The following is a 19,276-nucleotide window of genomic DNA, read 5'->3' as shown; positions in this document are numbered from 1 at the left end:
CGATCTCGTTTTCCAGAATATCAATAACAATAAGGTAGTGCGTTATTTACTTTTTATTATCGTTATCATTAATATTATTTCTCATCCGCTTGGAATACAAATTTCTTTTTAAAGCTTCCAGTATAGAAGTACTTGAGGCAACGTGGAATGTTATATTTTCAGAGTGTGTTCACTAGTGTATTATATAAATTTTCCTCTGTTATAATCTCGTTTTTGTTTCTCTGTACTGTACGAATTACTTTATGCATGTCTCTTATCAACTATCGATAATTTCACGTACAAATATATCAATTTTATGCTTTTATCTTATGATACAATGATTATGATATAACCGCTGCGCAATTAACACGTTTCTTTAAATGCTCTCTGTAATTTCGTGAAGAATTCGCACGCTAATTAACATTAATTGCTGCGCGTGTGTATGAACTGTACAATGAAGAAAATATAACAAACCGAGAGTCTTCCTTTCGAATTCATCCGAATACGCAGACGTTCGATAAATCTTTGCATCGTCTCCCTCAACTGTTCTGAACAGTAAATAATCGCAACATAATATTCTTTCGGACTGTAACACTTATAATACGGTTCTATGTTGGTAACTCTTCAATCGTGGAAAGTAATCGAGACGATAGCGAAAAGACATACGTTAAACTCTGTGTTTCTCCTGTCGTTTTGATTGTTTACATTCACGCGCGAAACTAAACAACTCGGACACGGTACACTGTTTCATTTGAAAATGAATGTTTTTCGTTTCGGATCACTCGTCGCAATTGTCATTAATATTCTGGAAAGTATGCGAAAACTTTGCTTACATAAGTAGTTCAAAATAAAACATGGAAAATTATTAGAAAACAGAAATGGTTCTTTCTTTTCCGAATGTCCTCTCTCATCGTTTATCTGCTTTGGAAATTACATTGTGTGTGTTTGTTTGTGTGTGTGTGTCTTTCTTTTTTTTATATTATCTTTTTTGTCTCGTGTTTAATGATCATTCTGTTTTTCGAGAATAAGTTTCGTTGCACTCTGAACATTCATTAAGCTGTACGCGCATAGCAAGGTTTTGGCACAAAGATAAACATTTCCCAGTTACGGCCCTGCGCTATGAAAGGGGGGGGGGGGAGAGGAGAAAGGAATTAAAAAGATTAATACCTTAGTTTAACATTTTTACAAGCTAACAAATATGTACCTCCAAAATCACAGAACCAAAGCGATAACAATACTCTTCTAGACAATGTGTGTTTATCCTGCCGGCAAACGTATTTTTAAAATATATATGCGGCGAATTAGAGTTTCTTCAAATAATCTTTTATGATTCATAGTTTAATCGATACCACATTCATTGTAGGCGAAGTCACTGTACAATGTAAAAAGTTTTCTTCATACCCACTTTATAATATCCAGCGTAGGATAAAAAAGCAGTGGCATAGGGTAATCCATACAATCCAGATGAAGAATAACAGCTAAATATTGAAATTCATTGCGGTAGTATCTGCAAAGGCGCTTATTTTCACTACATTTTCAACACCGTGGGTTAGTTTGCATTCGTTTCTCTTTCGTTTCGGAAATTATTTGAGAATCACTGCCGGAATAGAATTACTCACATATTGATTTACACATTTCCATCCCTTTCATCCGTCTTATGTTTTGTACAAGGTAGTTCACGACAATGTTGTGCTACTTGGGCATAGCTTGGCCTCGTAAGATCCTGACACAGACAAAACATTTATAAAACACTAAGATAACAGCACCGATACAATATACATATACAGGGTGGTCATTTTATCTGAAGACATTGAAATATCTCGAGAACTATGCATCGGATCAAAACAAGTGGGTAACGAAAGTTGTTCGTCGCGAAGGGGGACATCCAATGATACCAAACTCGATCCCCCACCTATTTCAATGTCTTCAGATAAAATGACCACCCTGTATATATCGGATTAAATCACGATTCATATCTTTCGCTGTCTTTACAACAACGAAGCATGATTAACCCTTACGTAGTCAAGCAAAATGTATATACATACAGCGAGTGTAAAAAGTATTCGTACGCCCTTTGAAATAGAATAACTTTCTTATAATTGTACCAAAAGACCTGATTTTTTATAATCAATTAGAAGCATTGGTTTACGAAATGATATGCGAAAACGATTTTCCAAAAATTATAATTCACAAGGTCACATGCAAAAATACAAATCATTTGTTCTTCGAATTTTTTTCTTTATACATATTTTGTGTACATTATCTTAAATTTCGAACGACTGTTATTTTTGTTCCCTGCTTTTTATCACGTTTTTATTAGCTCGCTTTCTTGTCTGTCTGTTTGTTCGGTACAAATTTTGCAATTGATTTCAAACTGACTTCCTGATGAGCTAGAGACTTGAAATTTTAAACATGGCTCAGAACTGCATGACAATGCAATATTGAAAAAACAATTTTTTTAAAAAGCCTATGCGTTTAGGAGATATAAATTATTAATAATTTGAACCGTTGCTCTACTACGTGTTCCCACTCTGACTCATCCCCACTCCCCCACGTTTCTCGTTTTAAATCTTACAAGTATTTTCATAGCTATTCAAAATTCGCAATCACAAATTTTCAGGACTACCTGTACGGGCTTAGACAGAATTATTTTATACTTTTTAGTCGTTTTTTAAAGGTGGTGTTTTTTAAAAATTTATTTTATACTTTTTAGTCCGTTTTAAAAACGTTATCATTTCGTAAACCAATAATTCGAAACACAGTAAATGGGTAGCCGGTCGACTACGTAAGGGTTAAATAAAATTGAGATACCAAGAACACACGTACGAGAATGAAAAAGAAAAATGATACACTTACGAGAGGAAAGGTAGACGTCACTCCCACTTGCGCTTGGGAATTATGTGAGGCAGTAGGGGCATTACTTAGGGGTATTACAGGCAGTAGGCACCTAGTCACTTGTTCTGAGTCTTCTCCCGCGTGTGCATTTGAAACAGCTTCATCCACTCCGTTCACCATGTTCGTATCGTCAGTCTTTACAGATCTGTCAGCGGTGCATTTCAATAATAAAGGACTAAACCTGAACGTGCATAAGTATAAATAGACACATATTCAATACAATATGTAAATATATCAACGAGATTGTGCACATTTATAAAAGTATCATGCACAAAAATATCATATAAATAAAACTATCATGTACAGTTTCCATTCAACAAAAAAAAAACGAAAAAACCACTACATAGTTAAAAAGAGAGAGAAAAAAAAAGGGAATGGGTCTTGCAAGATTGCGACACTTATTTAACAAACCAGTATACACATCATTTATTTACTTTCACTGACAAATTAATTCTATATAGTCATCCATTAATAATGAACCATGCTTTTTTATTATACTCGTGTGCCAAAAAATTACAGCTTAATTTTATATATTAAAAATTAGGAAATTTAATTGAAATGCCTTTAAGAGTAACTTGAAAATGAACAATTGATAAATTGTAATATAATATAATGTAGCGTAAACGTAACGTAATATTATAATAATAGATAATAATAGTAATAGTAATAGTAGTAGTAATAATAATAGTATAGTAACCATGATAGTGACAATGGTGTTGATGATATAGTGGTAATGACAATGAAGATATGATTTCACGACTATTGCGATGGCAAAGATCACAAAAATGATGATGGCGATATGATGGTGGTGATAATGATGGTAATAATCATAATAAATAAAGTATTAGAATCCATATCAGTAACAATATCGATAGTAAATAGAAGAAGCAGTAGCAGCAGCAGCAGCAGCAACAACAGAATTTGTAATAACAACAATAGTAATATTAGTAGCAGCAACAAATGTATCGAATAATGATAATGGTAGTTAAAGACGAATGATAGTTAGAATACGATTAGTTATTGTAATAGTAGCAGTAATGATGACAGTAGAAATATTGGAACTACCGACTGCAATGGGGTAATAATAATTGATAACAATGACAACGATAACGACTGTTAATGTAACAGTATTATTTTAACATAACTAACGGATAGTAGTTATCGTGAAGAGAATCGTTAAACATGACAATGACGAGAATGGTGGAGTTAATAGTGACGACCAACAACGATGAGAATTTTCATAGAAACGAACTAACAATTCTAATGCAAGGAATAGCGATGATCGTAGGTTATGTTAGTAGAGCTGCGACAGCAATAATAATATTAAGATCTCGATAATGGCAATGACGTATAAAATGAATACCGATGACAGTGACGAGAAATAATAATAATAAAATCATATATTAAAGAACCCTGAATAATAGATTAGTTAATAATGTATTGTTCACTCGCCGCAGTAATACGGCCAAGATATTATTATAAATTGTGCTACCTCTCAAGAGAGTACTTGCATACATTCTTGCATACATACGCATCGAAACGCTACCTCATATTTCTGGATTAACCACTATGAGAAAAAAGGAGAGAAGCTTCTGGCTTAGTATTTAATGAATAGCCCGATTTTTCTGAGAGCATTTTATGCTTTTAACGTTTCGCTCTTTCGTTTAGTGGAGCACCAGCTCTTCTATTCGAACGATCTGTTCTTCGATGAAAGAACGTGTATTAGCGAGGCACTCGAAAACAACGTAATTAGATAATTTGTCACTCGACGGGGAAGAAGACGTATGTATATCAATATCAATGAGTAGAAATAAATGGCAAATTAGAACAACTGAGCACGCCTACAAAATTAACCACCATGGATAATATAAAGTAATTGGTAAATTTAGGAAAGTTACACCTACTTCTTACTGCACTATACATGAGTATAATATAATTGAGAAAGGGAAAGTATAATAACAATAACGGTAATCATAATAATAATAAGAATCGTAATCGTAGCAGTAGTCGCAGCAGCAGCGATAGTAGTTGTAGTAATAGTAGTAGAGTAGTAGTAGTAGTAGAAGTTAGTAGTAGTAGTAGTAGTACATAGTAATAGTAGTAGAGTAGTAGTAGTAGTAGTAGTAGTAGTAGTAGTAGTAGTAGTAGTAGTAGTAGTAGTAGTAGTAGTAGTAGTAGTAGTAGTAGTAGTAGTAGTAGTAATAGTAGTAGGTAGTAGGCAGAGTTGGGCAGTATTTAAATACTTCTCGCCTCGGCTCTACAACGCCATCTCTGTATGTACTACGATATGGAGTAACGAATAAACCGTTAACCAACCAATTGGAATAAAAGATACATAACTTTTATTCGTTATTCGAAGGTTCGAATAAAAAAATATCTTTCATTCGACTTTTATTTAAATAATTTTGTATTCACCGAGAATGTATTCGATGAATAATAGTTACAAATTGTATTATTCATCGAATACATTCTCGGCGAATACAAGATTATTTAAATAAAAGTCGAATAAAAGATACTTTTGTATTTGAACCTTCGAATAACGAATACAAATTTTGTATCTTTCATTCGTTATTCGAGATTTGTATTTAAATACAATTTAAAGACAATGTATTTAAATACAATTTTTGCCCAACACTGGTAGTAGAGTAGTAGTGGTAGTAGTAGAAGTAGTAATAGTAGTAGAGTAGTAGTAGCAGCAATAGTAGTATGTAGCAGTAGTAATAGCAGTAAATAGTAAAATAATAGTAGCAGTAGTAGTAGTAATAGTAATAGTAGCAATAGTAGTGATAGTAGTAACAATAATAAAGACAATAATAGTAATAACGATGACAATGATAATGATGACGATGATCACGATGACGATGATTATGATGATGAAGATGATAATAATAATAATAATAATTGTTGTAGTAATAGGACACTGAAGAATTTTCGTATAATTTATACATTCACGAGAAGATGCATAAAACTTCTATTGTTTGAAATAATAAAGTTTTATAGATCACTGATCGAAGAGAAAAACGAAAAAGTGAAGCTTGCTATTCGCGTTTAAAGTTCCCTTATATATCGGAAAATTGAAACGTAATCTTTCAATGTCAATGTCAATTAGAATTGCAACATTAGAACAACAAGATGGTAGGGTTCATATTCCAATTTTCGTATTATATCATCGAACGAACATATCTCTTTTACTTTACTATTCGTCCTATTCGCGAAATGAGTAACTAAACATATAAACTTGAACGACATTGCTATAATACCATATTTAAAAAAAAAAGAAAAATATAATCTATACTGAAAACTAATAGACTATCTCATGAATATCTTTCCCTTTCCTACTTATATAGATGATATGAAAATATAGGTGGACTATATAACTTTCACTAATACACATCCACCATACAGAGCATAGCACGCAAATTATAATGCAGCCAACACTATCAAACATAGCTTAGCATTCTTTGTTTTTTTTCAGGCTCTATATACGACTTCCTGTACATATCGTTCTGATGTTTCGTGTACGTGTGCGTGTGTTTTTTATATTCATGTAATATAATCTGTGTGTATATCTATACATATATACATAGTATAATATATGCAAGTATATCGTTAAAAGCAGTTAAAAGAGTTTAACAATAATTTATGATAAGCAATACTTTAGAAATGTAATTAAACAACTATTAGCCTTTACAATAAAAATAAAACGTATTCTCTATTGTACACATATATTTACACAGCATACATATATATACATATACGTGCGTGTAAATATGTGTATATGCATTTTCCTGTTTCCGTATATGTGTGTCTGTAATGAGTCTTATCCCGTATATGTGTAAGCTACTGTGCAAAAGAAAGAAGCACCCAAATATGAATGTTATGCCTTTCTTTCGAAATGAAATCAAATCTGATTCATTAAAGTAAATGTAGCCGTATGTCTTCTACGACATTTCTGGGGATGAAGACGTTTCGATCACTGTAACTGTAAAGGAAATGATAATACGGCAAGGGGTTGAAGTATTAGATAATCCGCGATATGTAACACATATTCTTAAATAAACAGCGGAATCCTTTTTGAAAACTTAGTGTACTTATTTAATTTTCTACGTTTTTTTATTAAATATGGCCGGGTGCTCCTTTCTTTCGCACAGTTGTGTGTGTGTGTGTGTGTGTGTGTGTGTGTGTGTTTTGCGCGATCGCGCGCGCGGGTATAAGAAGAAAGCACACTCACTTATCAGGAGATGACGGGGGAGTGAGAGTGATGGTGCTGAGAGCGATGTCTGTGGAGTCATTGTTGCTAGCAGAAGCATTAGAGCTGGTATTTGTAGATGTAACGGGAGTAGTCGACGCACTGCCGGAACCAGTCGGTGCTTCTAGCGAACCAGTGTGACCGCCAGCACTTGACCCTGGACTCGCAGACCTACTGCTGTTACTTGTCGGTTGTTGATACTGTTGCGAAGAAGTTCCTGCCGGTTCTTTCTCTTTGACGCTTTTCAATTTTGCGGTACCTTTAACTACGTCCGAAAGCCTATTCTGCGACTGCGTACAATCGGTACCGATAGTCTCTACTGAAGCATTATGGGATTTTGCAAGATCAGCATCTAGGCCAGGAAGAGGAGGAAAAGCAGAAGCTTCCAAATCGAATTGCACCCCTCGGCTACATTGTGTGTTATTATTACTGGCCGGGGTAGGTTCTCTGACCGATGGTAACGGGCTACTGTTAGCCTTCGACAACATTTCTTGGTCTTTGGTCCTACGATGCATACGATGACGCGGGAATTGTACTCCGGAGTCTAAAGTTTGACCGTCGTTCTCCTGTGTTCCTTTCGAGTGATTGTTATTATACTGAGTCTCTCCGGTCACTATGGTCGTATGCGGGGAATGGAACTTTGTGCCGGTCTGGTAGGAAGAAGAAGTTGACTTCACTGTAGGCAAGCTCGAAGTAAACGTTGGAACGGTTGCTCCTAAAGATATTGGTGCTCCACTTATTGGTGGATGCGAGGTCCGACAGATTGGCACCATGTTGCCACCACCGTCCATCAAAGCTGGTCTCTCAGAACCATTTCTTTGCTTATTTCTGCATACACGCGCAAACATGTATCATACATACATGTTTGTATTAAATACATATAGTTAAACCAGATGTCGGCAACAAGTGCTCGTTTCGGCCGATTTTCGAGAGCTACACCCCCTTTTTCCCGGCCGCGAAGCATCTTTATAATTTCAATAATTAAAAAATAGAAAGTGTGAAACCGATCATTCTCATGGGCAGAATTTTATTCAAATATGGGAAAGCATTTTCGCCTACGTTTAGACGTGCTTGGTAAATCCGAAATGTCGAATGGAAGGCTGGACGTCGCTGTTCGCATTGATACGGGTGTCGCCATAATGCGGTTCGAGAATTATGACCGTCACACCAACCAAGTGATGGCCAAGAAATGGGGGCGTGTCCTCGAAAATCAGCCGAAACGAGCACTTCTTGCCGACCTCTGATTTAAACTAATGAATTAGTTAATAATACAACATAGTGGCAAAGAATTTGTAATTATACAGGGTGTCCCATGCAACTGGAACAGGCTGTACCTCCTAAACGGTAAAAAAAAGTTGAATGGCATCAAACGGTGCATACTACACAACTAATTTTATGCAGTTTTGTGCATCGGTGCGTCAGAAAAATGAAACTGCACTTTTTTAAAAAAATGGAAACCTACATTTTTGACTGCGCCGATAGATGCAGTTTGTTGTGCTCTACATAAAAGTACTGGCATACTTATGCCCTAAACTTATTCGTTAGGAAGTTAGCAAAGCTAGAAAGTTCTCTGATTTATAATGGAACATAACGTAACATTCAGTGAACTTTTAGCTTCCATAACTTCTTAACGAATAAGTTTAGGGCATAAGTATATTAGTACTTTCATGTAGAGCACAACAAACTGCATCTATTGGTGCAGTCAAAAATGTAGGTTTCCATTTTTAACAAAAGTGCAGTTGCATTTTTCTGATGCACCAATGCACAAAAGTGCATACAATTAATTGCGTAGTATGCACCGTCCGATGCCATTCAACTTTTTCTTATAACATTTTCCTCTATTCCCGACCGTTTAGGAGGTACAGCCTGTTCCAGTTGCGCGTGGGACACCCTGTAAATTTATAATTACTAGAGGTGTGCGGAAACCCAAAAATGTCGGGCACTCTCGAATATATTGAGATTCCCGGGAATAATTTTGATAATTCTCGAGATTCCAGTTACATTTGCACACCTCTAATAATTACATTTCGGTAAGAAAATGTCGATTAAAGGTACCAGTTACCGTGCCCGACCCGGGCACAAAACAATCTTTTTAGAAATTAATAATATGTACTAACACGAAGCAAACCTAGTATTACTTGATTTTTTAAAATAAAACTGATGTTTCCCCTTCGTATATAAGTATCAAAAGTATTGCGATAAGTATTCCCCCGAGACAACGCAATTTTTCCGATCATAGAAAATGCGAAGAAACTGTGATACTGTTATTTTATTGTTCTACGGCATAAAAAGTAAATTAATTTATTTATTGCCACAAATTTCTTGTATCCGGTAAATAATAACAATACTTCGGATTACAATTTTGTTAATATTTCTTTTGCTTCTGAAGAAAATCGTCCAGAAATATTTGACGATATGACAATTGTTTATCGCGAATAATGCAAAATAAATTACAGAATGCCTTCGAATTAATAAAAAATTTCCAAGTCGTCGCTAAATATCCGGCAACTAGTACCTTCACACTATACTAAATTTTTACTTTTTGCACGAACATGTATGCAAGAGCAGGTAAAAGCCCTTTTCAGACGATATGTATATTGTATATTATTAAAAGTAACTATATTAGTATTAATTATGTACCTGTGTCGAGGATTGTATCTTGGATTGTGTGGCTTAAATGTATTATGCTGTGTCATACCATTCATTGTAAAAACACTTGACATATCGAAATAAGCAGGACTTGCCGGCGGCCAAGGCATAATTCCAGTAGGATAAAATGGTTGATGCTATAAATAGGATAAGATATTAGGCAATCTATTAAAACAAATAAATTCAATAAATAATTCCTATAAAGAACATGTACGTTTCAAATCTTCGGAATTTTTTCTGGGTCCCATGAAAATCACCGACACAATTTTCACCGACTAATAACTTTGGCTGACAACGTCTTTAACCGACAGCGACTTCAACTGTCGCCGAATTTAACCGACAACGATCTTAGTCGATACTTTTACTTTTATATAAACTTGTAATTACAGTAAAGTCGCGATCTAGCTCCCATCGCCTGTTCCGAGCAGGGACAGAGATCGGATAGGGCAGGATCGCGGAATAGATGTAGCTGTACTTCCTCCATCCTTGCTCGAACCGACACCAACGACATTTACCACAATTCCTTCAATTTTTATAATGGGGGTGATTCTTTCGGCTCTGCAAATTTTTTACCTGTCAGTTCAAGCAAGGCTCTTATATACACTGCTGTGCAAAAGAAAGAAGCACCCGGCCGTATTTAACAGAAAAGCGTAAAAAATCAAATAAGAACAATATCGTCGATGAAACCTGTGTCGGTGATTTTCGTGGGACCCATTTAGTTTGCTCGTGTTCAGCGTAGACATTCGGCTAAATAGCTCATAAATATGAGTGATCAATTTTCCATGAACATAGTTGGTTTATTTGAATTTTCCTTTTAAATAGAGTAAGTCGGGGACTTACTGTACGAACGAATGATTTTTTATCAAACAATAGATATACGTATGTGAAACCTACAGAGCTAAATCGCTTGCAACGTAAATATAGTAACGATTAGACCGCGGATCTTTATGCAAGATAAAACTTGTCTGCATCGATTGCAAGGAATAGAACCCAAGCAGAATGTTATTTCTGTCCTTAATCATTTTAATAGATGAGAAATCATATGTGTACATCTTCAATTTTAAAAATTTTCCTACAATTTTGAAGATCCGCAGTCTAGTAACGATATCCCACAAGGAGTGAGAATACAATATTTATTTACTTACGTATAAATGAACTTGATTGGCATATGGCGGCATAGTGGTTTGTGGCATAGTGGTGCCATTTGTGTAAAGGAAGCGTTGTTGACCAGCTGTGTAGCTATTTGGATCATAAACTGGTGGCGGCGGAGGAGTTCTATAACCATTTTTTATACTACCCACTCCAGCAACTGCTGGTATTGGTAGCCTATTCATTGGTTTAGCTTTGATTCTTGCCATTATTGGCTTTCCCTGAATTATAAATAATAAGATCCCTTAATAAGATTAAATATTAACATAAAACAACTACTGATATAACTTGAGCACAACATGAATCATTTAATGTATGTATATTATATCCTACATTTGAGATAATTGTCTTTTATTATAATTGTCAACCGATAATAAGCTGCGAAACATGCATGTTATATGTAGAATGTTCGATCGAAAAATTCTTTTATAATTATTTTGAGATGTGCAATGTGACTCCTTCAACATTTATTATTTCGCGAAGTATAGAGTGAAACTATCCGTGAAATCTAGATGTAATTAACACATTACCGACCGGTGATTATTGCATAATTTTGAAAAATCTATGGTACACGGCTAAATACTTTTTAATGGAACCTTCAATAGCAACAGCAATTTTCATTGTGAACTAACAAGTCACCCTGAATAACGTCGTCTAATAGTTTTTCATTTAAGATTGCAATGTAAAAGAAAATTTCTATGCTTCCTTTTGGTACAGCAGAATGATTGAAAATCCTATTAACAGGCTTCCGGTAGGTAAAGTGTTAAAATAAAAAGAATGATTTGATAACGGTAACTCACCTGAAACTCCCGAACTTCTTCACGTAAAAACCTATAGGCCTTCTGAGCATCTTCGTCGGATTCAAATGTTACATACCAAGAACTATTATGGGCGAATTCGCATGAAATAAACCTTGGACATCCCTCTCCAGAGAACAGGTTCTACAAATCGAGATAGAACGATGAGAATAGAAATAATATTCGCAGTGATAATAATCACAACACAGCAACAGTAATCATAGTAACGGTAAATATAAAACGTATAAGATATTAATACTTTTTCACCTTCACATCTTCCAGTGGAGTGCTATCTGGTATCTCGCGTAGAATTACAATACATCGTTTATGATTAGGTCTTACTTTTTGTCCTTCTTCGTCAACTTGTACATTAGGAGACTCTCTTAAAACCTCCGTGATAAGTTTTATATCTTTTGTTAATTTCTTCACTTGGTTAAAATTTGCTACTGTCCATATCGGTACATATTGATCATTATCCATTTGCGATAATAAATATGTATCATTGGCTAAATTTTCTCTGAAACATAAACGTACATGTAGTATGCTTTTCTCGAAGATGTAAATGCACGTGTAGCGACATACAACATTTCAAGGAATACTAATTTGTATTTGAAACACGTTACGAACCTCGATGTTACTTTATCTTCGATAATACCATGTAGTTGGTACAATATTTGACCTTTACGGTAAATGTAATTCGATAATAATGTAATTGCGGAGAGTGTTGTCGTAAATACGAAGACACGACAAAATATGACGTATACAAAACATTAAATGAAAGAAAAACTCAGAAAGTAATTGTTCGTATGGTTTACAATAATGCTAGAAAAGCTTCGATAAAAGTTTCGATATGTCCGATGAAAAATTAGAACTAATAACAAACAAATATTAGTGTTCCTCGAACTTGATAGACAATTCAAGGTGCACGTTCGCTGACAAGCATAACATGACATCGATATAATTACCTGGAGAAATAGTATTCAAGTTGGGAAGAGAGCATTTGTTTTAATTGTTCCAAAGGTATACCAGGGGACGATAGATCAGCCATCGGAGCAGTTTGATTTGGCACATCACCTAAAGCAGCAACATCCACTGGACCGTAACCTGCAGCACCTCCTATACCTATGGCATGCTGCGGCGAGGGTTCCAAATTACCGACACCTGCCTCTAATATTAATTCGGTTCCAGTCGGAGCACCATTCATGGCGTTGTATTCCAAATTGGTCGCAGCGTTTCCAATTGCACCCCCAACTGAACCCAAGGGTTCAGGGGTGGCTGGATAAACCGCCCCTGGTTGGAGCTTCCCAATGTCCCCATTCATGTACACGTACCCTATGAAAAAATGAAAAATATATTAAACGATATAACGACTAACGACGGCGTTGTATCCCACAAAAAACCGTCGACGATCCGCTCTAACTCTTACTTACATGTTACCGCGTGTAACTTAACTGGATTATTCGTAAAAATGTGAACGATACCTTAATACAACACATCAAATCGAACCCAACAATGTACGTGTGTAATGTAACAATTAAACAGCTTTATAATGAAATTAGAAAAATACTTTTCAAATTCTCTCGCCCTTTTGTTAACGATACAGCAAAGAAAATAATATTTGTTTACATTATTCGTGCACGCTCTTCGAGCAAGACATAAATCTCTTCGAACGTACAGTCTCGACGAATGTGTTCGGCCACAGAAATCCGTGATTAATGATAAAAATGTTTGAATTTCGCTGCAGAATGTCATATTAGAAATGTACTTTTCAAAATTACGATTAGCAGCATGTAATGCAACATACCAGTCTGATGTAATGCATTTGTAGTACCTATATATACGTATATATATACTCGTGTACACACATACATGAACGTGTTCGTACATACACGTAATTGACGTGTGTCGTGTGTTGCACGTACAATGCGCGCGCGCATTCGTGTTCAATAGCACATAATACGTATGCACGACGTGTATATGTATGCGTACGTGTGTGTGCGCGAGCGCGCGCGCGCGCCTACAAAACGGGCGTGTGTGCGTGCTCAAATACATATATATACGCGTATTCAAAAATTGTACAAACTTACATTATATATGTCTGTACGAACCGTGAAGGAACAATAAACACGAAAATGAAAGGTACGGAAAATGTTGCACGACATTTACGGAACGACAGGTTTCCGGATTATATTATTATCCGTGAACGCGAAACGAACGACGTACAAAATCGGAAACAACGAAGAAACATTCAGAGATTCTATAACGAAAAACGAAACGTTCCCCATTGACTCTGATTAAAGTCAAAACTGAATTGTTGATCGTACAAACCGTGCCACATGCTAAGATTTGCTCTCGTTCAGAATCAATGTGTAATCGTCAAGCATTCACACTTAAACGTCACATTGTATCCTTCTGATATAGTTCTTTGGGAAAGGTTACAGCATGGAAAGTAAAAATTTTGAAAAGGCAAGATATGCAATATGTTGGATGCGATTAGCCAAATATAGAGCGAGACGTTGGCCGGGCCAACACGTTCACGCACGCAGATATGGTGACAACCACTTGGACAGTACACTTATGCGTATCGTATATCGTTACCGAAATCACCATTCATCCCGAAACAATCCCGGATTCCATGTGCCTTTATCAATAGGTGTTCTCGGCAGCTTCGTTTACTGGCTCTCGTTCTTCGGGTGTAAGTACCGTGAGCGCACACGGTTGTGCGCAAAAAACGCAACCTTATTCCTCGTTCTCAAGCTATGAATAGTTAGCCATAAGCATCTGCCCTCAATCCTCTACATCATTTGGATCAATGTGATTCGCGCCGTTTTAGAATTTTATAAAATTCTTACCGAGAAGATGAATCAACTCAACACAATTTCTCAAGGAAACTACAAAATGGCCGACACAGAAAGGCACATGCCGTAGCTCAATGCATTATGGGTTGGAGGTATGTAGCCCGACAGAAGCGAACTCTGCTTGCTAATCCGAACAACTCGAACCCGCGAAATTTAAACGTTTCTACGTGTCCAAGATTATCATCTCATAAAACATTGTAATAATAAAATATAGCATATATATATACTGTCATTCCCATAATTCCATACATTTTTAATCAGGATCACTTTTATACAAATGTGCAACGCGAACCCGCGAAATTTAAAGGTTTATACTTGTCCAAGATTATCGTGTTATAAAACATTGTAATAATAAAATATAATATATATAGTCATTCTCATAATTGATAGCATACATTTTCAATCAGGATAACTTATATAATGAACAGTTTTGAAAATTGCTGGTTTAGTCTGAATTACGAAAAAGATAGTAGAAGTGTTTTATTTTCGGGTTTGTATAACGAAAATTTAAAAAAAGAAACATTTCTTTTGGGTTCATAGAAGTTGTATGCATGACGACAATTTCATCGAGATGATTAAAAATGTTTCTGATGACTTCACTGATTACTCGCAACCATTGTCTACATATAAAAATATAATATGGAATGTGTATGTATCATATATATATGTATTGGAAAAGTGAACATGCACAAGTATATGAAACAATTCTATGTTACAGATATCACTCTTGCAGGTGTCACTTAGTTATCCGTGTTACGGTATAATATGTTATATTGGTTATATTATAAAATAGATAGTTGAAGTGTTATAGTAACTTTGAGATATGTAATTTTTATTTGAAAGTGTAGTGTGATTGTAATTGGCGCTAGTGTGCGCCGCGCCTTTTTTTTTGTTCACGTTGTTGCGTCAGCCGATCACTACGCATGAGGTAATGTTCCAGAGGGGTTTATATATATATAATATAATATACGTATATGTATATACATATATATATGTACATACCATGTGTATATATATATATGTAGTATATATACATACATATATTACATATGTACATCTATACATATATATGTATAATGTATACGTATTAAATATTGCATTTAATATACATGTATGTACTTATATATAAAAATTTAACATATTACTACATAAATAGTAAATAAAAAATGTAATATAGGTTATAGGTGGTTATAGGCCCAGTTTGTGTTTCGATCCATGCAAATAATGAAACCATATGTATATAAATGGAAAGTGTCAACCGAAGGTGTTGCATTACCACATGTTATTGAAAAGATAGCATGTTTTTGAAAATTGCAAATTCAGTTAATAAGTTAATATCGGAGGAGAAGGGTGTGGCAGGAATTTTATATAGAATATATATATATGTGTATACATATATACACGCGCGTAGGTCACGAAAGCAAATAAACCATAAAATGCAAGATCCGTCATTGTGTATGGTTCCTGTCGAATAAATATTTAAACTAATGCTGTACAGAAAATATATTTTAATCATTACAGATCTGTCCAACTGTAATGTACAACAATATCAAACAATGTGCTGTGCATGCTGTGTGATAGTCTTGAACATTTAATAAACGATATATATATTATATCAAAAATCACTTTGTACATATAGTTGAAAATTCACGATTCTAACAGAAATTCTAAAACTAATTTGTTAGCTTTCTTTTCAAATAAGAATTCTCGAAAAACGTGGATCGTTTCGAATCGGCAGCCGCGTGTCAAAACACGTCGTAAACGCGGCACGTTTCAAGACGCTCGTTGAGTTAGTTATTGTTATTTGATGTTGTAACAATATTTACGTCCTATTAAATACGTTCCACCGTACAATATATGTTTGAATCGCCAATAGGGATGAGGACAGTGTAAATTAAAAGTCACACGATTGGTGAATTACCATTTATTTATTTTAGAACAGCCACATTTTTATGGGAAACAATTCACGCGTTGTCAATACTGTATTAAAAAGGAAAAAATTGGCAATTCTCCCTACAAAATCCGTTACAATAAAAGATGATCATTTCAATAAATAATACAATCAATGCGGAATCAAAGGCACAAAACTTGGAGATGATAATATAAAATCATGTCTGGTTACTCTTAGTGTATACAAAAAAAAAGAAGTAAACAAAGCATTCATCGTTACACACAGGTAAGCCAATTCTGCAGCCTAAAACAAATTACGTTTTTTTTATCTCTCTCTGAATACATCTATAGCTCCGAGATACATACTACCTAATTCCAAAAAGAAGAGCCATCCGTCGCTATTCGTATCTATCCCTTGTATATGTATTTTCTCAAAATTACTAGTTAGTTATATCGCTACTACTTTAAACGTGATGAGTTTAGTGGATTACCTAACATAGGGCTGTAAAGTATTGCTTCCTACAAGCTTACAAATGTCTGATTAGAATATTGTGCCTATATCGTTACCGTTATATATTTTTTATTGAAATATATATGTGTATATAATAGGATATTTCACGAAATATCAACAAGTATTAGTGACCGATACAGATAATTTAAGATGATAAGGTGTTGATGATGGTGGTGTGTTCTTAGATAGTGGCATGGGTGTTTGCTGGTTAAAAACCATGGACTTTTAGCTGGTCAGGTTTAGCCAGACCTGACTTTGTTAGCCACTGGCATATATTTTCTCGCTGGTCCCCCTGCAGCTGCAACACCTCCCCGTACTCCGGGTGCTCGATTACTGTCCCATTGCAGGCGAACTCCTAAGAAGAGAATTTTTCTTTTCTAATTTTCATCAAATTTTTCCTCCAGATCATTTCTACGCCAAAATCACTCCATCTAAAGATCTTTACTTTCCAATGTCCTACGAAAGTTGAATTTCTTGCGAAAGCACTTTCACGATTTTAGCGATTACGAGACGAAAAATGAAAAATCTAATCCTTCCTATGTATAATAAAAATACTTCGACCGCGTATCCAATACGTTAATATATTTTACTTTACCTTTTTCGATTCCTACTTGCGGTTTGATCGATCGATATGAAATTTTATGAGTAACTCGAAATAAAAAGAATAAATCGGAGAAAACCGAAATTAATAAAATACTTTCGAGTTGCATAAATTAAATGTACATACGAAATAAATTTCCAAGCGAAATCATTTTAATCCGCGTAATATACGGCAACGTACAATAAATTTACGAGCTGCGAGCTGTTATCTACACATTTCGCCGATACGGGAAGTAAATAATTTTTATCTTTTATATTAAAAAGAGAGAGAAAAGAATAATGAGAATATTAAAAGAAAACGATTGCATATCAAACCTACACATAGAGAAACACAGTGCTTAGAACTGTTCGAAAAACTTTCACGAATCTATATATTTTTCTGCTGAACGTTTGCGTCGGTTCTATATTTAGCACAGTATATGAGTGACACTGACAAAAGATTTACTCATCGGAACACGGACACGTATCGCGATGCGAGAAAAAAATTGGATAATTACCTTTTTACATGCTCTCACTATTTTCTTCAAGTCATATTCAGACGAGAGGCCTTGCACCGTGGTTAAGGTCTTACGACCATTCCGTTGCTGGATCCTTATATGCACGAGACCGTCTTGGACATCATCATCTGAACCCTTGATTGCATCTGCAAAGGGGTCTGCAGACAAAAAGAAAGAATTCGTTTGACGTTAAAATTTTTGCGATCGTAGAACAATATTAACAACCGGAACCGTTCTATTAATGTAGCGATACGGAAAATTGACGGAGACCATTAATAGATTGCGTACTATGATGCAAGCAAAAGACGCCGTCGCCATTTTGACAAAACTATCTTCTAGAATACGATCAGCTCCAGAACAGAAAATATAATACTTGCCGAATGTGTTGAGATTCTGGATGGACATACGACAAACAAAATATATCCCCGGGAGATATAGAATTGCAAAGTGCAAATGCAGCTAAGAAAAATTACGGATGAGGTACGATAACAGAAGCACCACGCAAGAATACTGCTAAACCCAAAAAACCTTGTACAGAGGTCAAACTCAACCGGAAGTAAAAGTTGCATTTGTCATGAAGAGTAGGTGGGGTTGCGCTTGCGCTCTGCTCTGACCGATAAAGGCCCGTTTACATGAGAGAAATGTCTTTTTATTTGATTGGTAAACGTACCAGCAATCCATCCATGTAAATACATAATACAGTAATGCAGCATTATATATATAGAAAGATTTGAGTACTATCTTCGTAATACATAATTCGATTAATTAATATTGAAAAGAACAAACGTAAATGAATTTAATAAATGACACGCATTACCCATATACAATAATATATACGTGAATATATATATATATATACAGTATAATAATAGCACTGTTGTATATTATTTACTAAGAACTTTTTAGAAGTTTATATATAAATAAGGTCCAAGTTTATTTCACAACTGATGGATTCCGGCTTGACGACAGAGTGTGACATTGGAGTTGCCCAATTCGTTCGCTATAAACGCGCTCTGATTGGTCCGTGTTTTTCGTTCAGGAGTCAGACCTTTCAATTTTTAGACGTGCGATGGTAGGGGACCGCTATTGGTCGAGAGATCGCCCATCGATATAGAACCTTATTAGATTCTTCAAGTCTATATATTTATATTTAGACTTGGCTTCAGATAACATGCCGTGTTCCAAGATTGCTTCATCTACCA

General features: G+C 35.2%; 2 protein-coding genes and 1 long non-coding RNA gene across 8 annotated transcripts; 1 reads left to right on the top strand and 2 right to left on the bottom strand.

Moving 5' to 3' along the window:
* Window positions 1-901: 901 nt before the first annotated feature.
* Window positions 902-14,689, bottom strand: Larp4b (La-related protein 4B). 6 transcript variants are annotated; one of them, XM_076443520.1, is made up of 10 exons: window positions 14,571-14,650; window positions 14,317-14,475; window positions 12,684-13,050; window positions 11,986-12,235; window positions 11,722-11,862; window positions 10,918-11,142; window positions 9,764-9,909; window positions 7,106-7,951; window positions 2,836-3,055; window positions 902-1,702 (listed from the first exon to the last, which is right to left on the bottom strand). In XM_076443520.1, exons 2-10 carry the CDS (start codon window positions 14,330-14,332, stop codon window positions 1,607-1,609), a joined length of 2,307 nt encoding a protein of 768 aa, XP_076299635.1. In that variant the 5' UTR covers window positions 14,333-14,475; window positions 14,571-14,650; the 3' UTR covers window positions 902-1,606. The 6 variants fall into 6 exon arrangements, with proteins under 6 accessions (XP_076299635.1, XP_076299636.1, XP_076299634.1 ...); XM_076443521.1 differs by lacking the exon at window positions 14,571-14,650 and having other exon boundaries at window positions 902-1,507; window positions 1,599-1,702; window positions 14,317-14,451; XM_076443519.1 differs by lacking the exon at window positions 14,571-14,650 and having other exon boundaries at window positions 902-1,486; window positions 1,599-1,702; window positions 14,317-14,451.
* On the top strand, window positions 14,574-16,695 carry LOC143218397 (uncharacterized). Its single transcript, XR_013011043.1, has 2 exons — window positions 14,574-14,668; window positions 15,117-16,695. It is a non-coding gene; the product is annotated as an uncharacterized LOC143218397 (long non-coding RNA).
* Eif1 (eukaryotic translation initiation factor eIF1) lies at window positions 16,485-18,636 on the bottom strand. Its single transcript, XM_076443543.1, has 3 exons — window positions 18,452-18,636; window positions 18,075-18,232; window positions 16,485-17,332 (listed from the first exon to the last, which is right to left on the bottom strand). The coding sequence occupies exons 1-3, from the start codon at window positions 18,477-18,479 to the stop codon at window positions 17,186-17,188; spliced, it is 333 nt and encodes a 110-aa protein (XP_076299658.1). The 5' UTR covers window positions 18,480-18,636; the 3' UTR covers window positions 16,485-17,185.
* Window positions 18,637-19,276: the final 640 nt, after the last annotated feature.

The sequence above is a fragment of the Lasioglossum baleicum genome, chromosome 19, assembly GCF_051020765.1.
Source record: "Lasioglossum baleicum chromosome 19, iyLasBale1, whole genome shotgun sequence".
Taxonomy (NCBI): Eukaryota; Metazoa; Arthropoda; class Insecta; order Hymenoptera; family Halictidae; genus Lasioglossum; species Lasioglossum baleicum.
This window is presented reverse-complemented; position numbering and strand designations above follow the sequence as displayed.

Excerpts from the sequence above, each read along its gene's own strand:
- Larp4b (XM_076443520.1), bottom strand. Across the intron at positions 11,143-11,721 it reads AAGAAGTTCGGGAGTTTCAG|GGAAAGCCAATAATGGCAAG; the intron begins GTGAGTTACCGT and ends TTTATAATTCAG. Across the intron at positions 9,910-10,917 it reads CCAATCAAGTTCATTTATAC|CATCAACCATTTTATCCTAC; the intron begins GTAAGTAAATAA and ends TCCTATTTATAG.
- Eif1 (XM_076443543.1), bottom strand. The coding sequence starts at position 18,479 with ATGTCCATCCAGAATCTCAACACATTCG. Across the intron at positions 18,233-18,451 it reads CCAGAATCTCAACACATTCG|ACCCCTTTGCAGATGCAATC; the intron begins GCAAGTATTATA and ends TTTTGTCTGCAG. Across the intron at positions 17,333-18,074 it reads TAGTGAGAGCATGTAAAAAG|GAGTTCGCCTGCAATGGGAC; the intron begins GTAATTATCCAA and ends TTCTCTTCTTAG.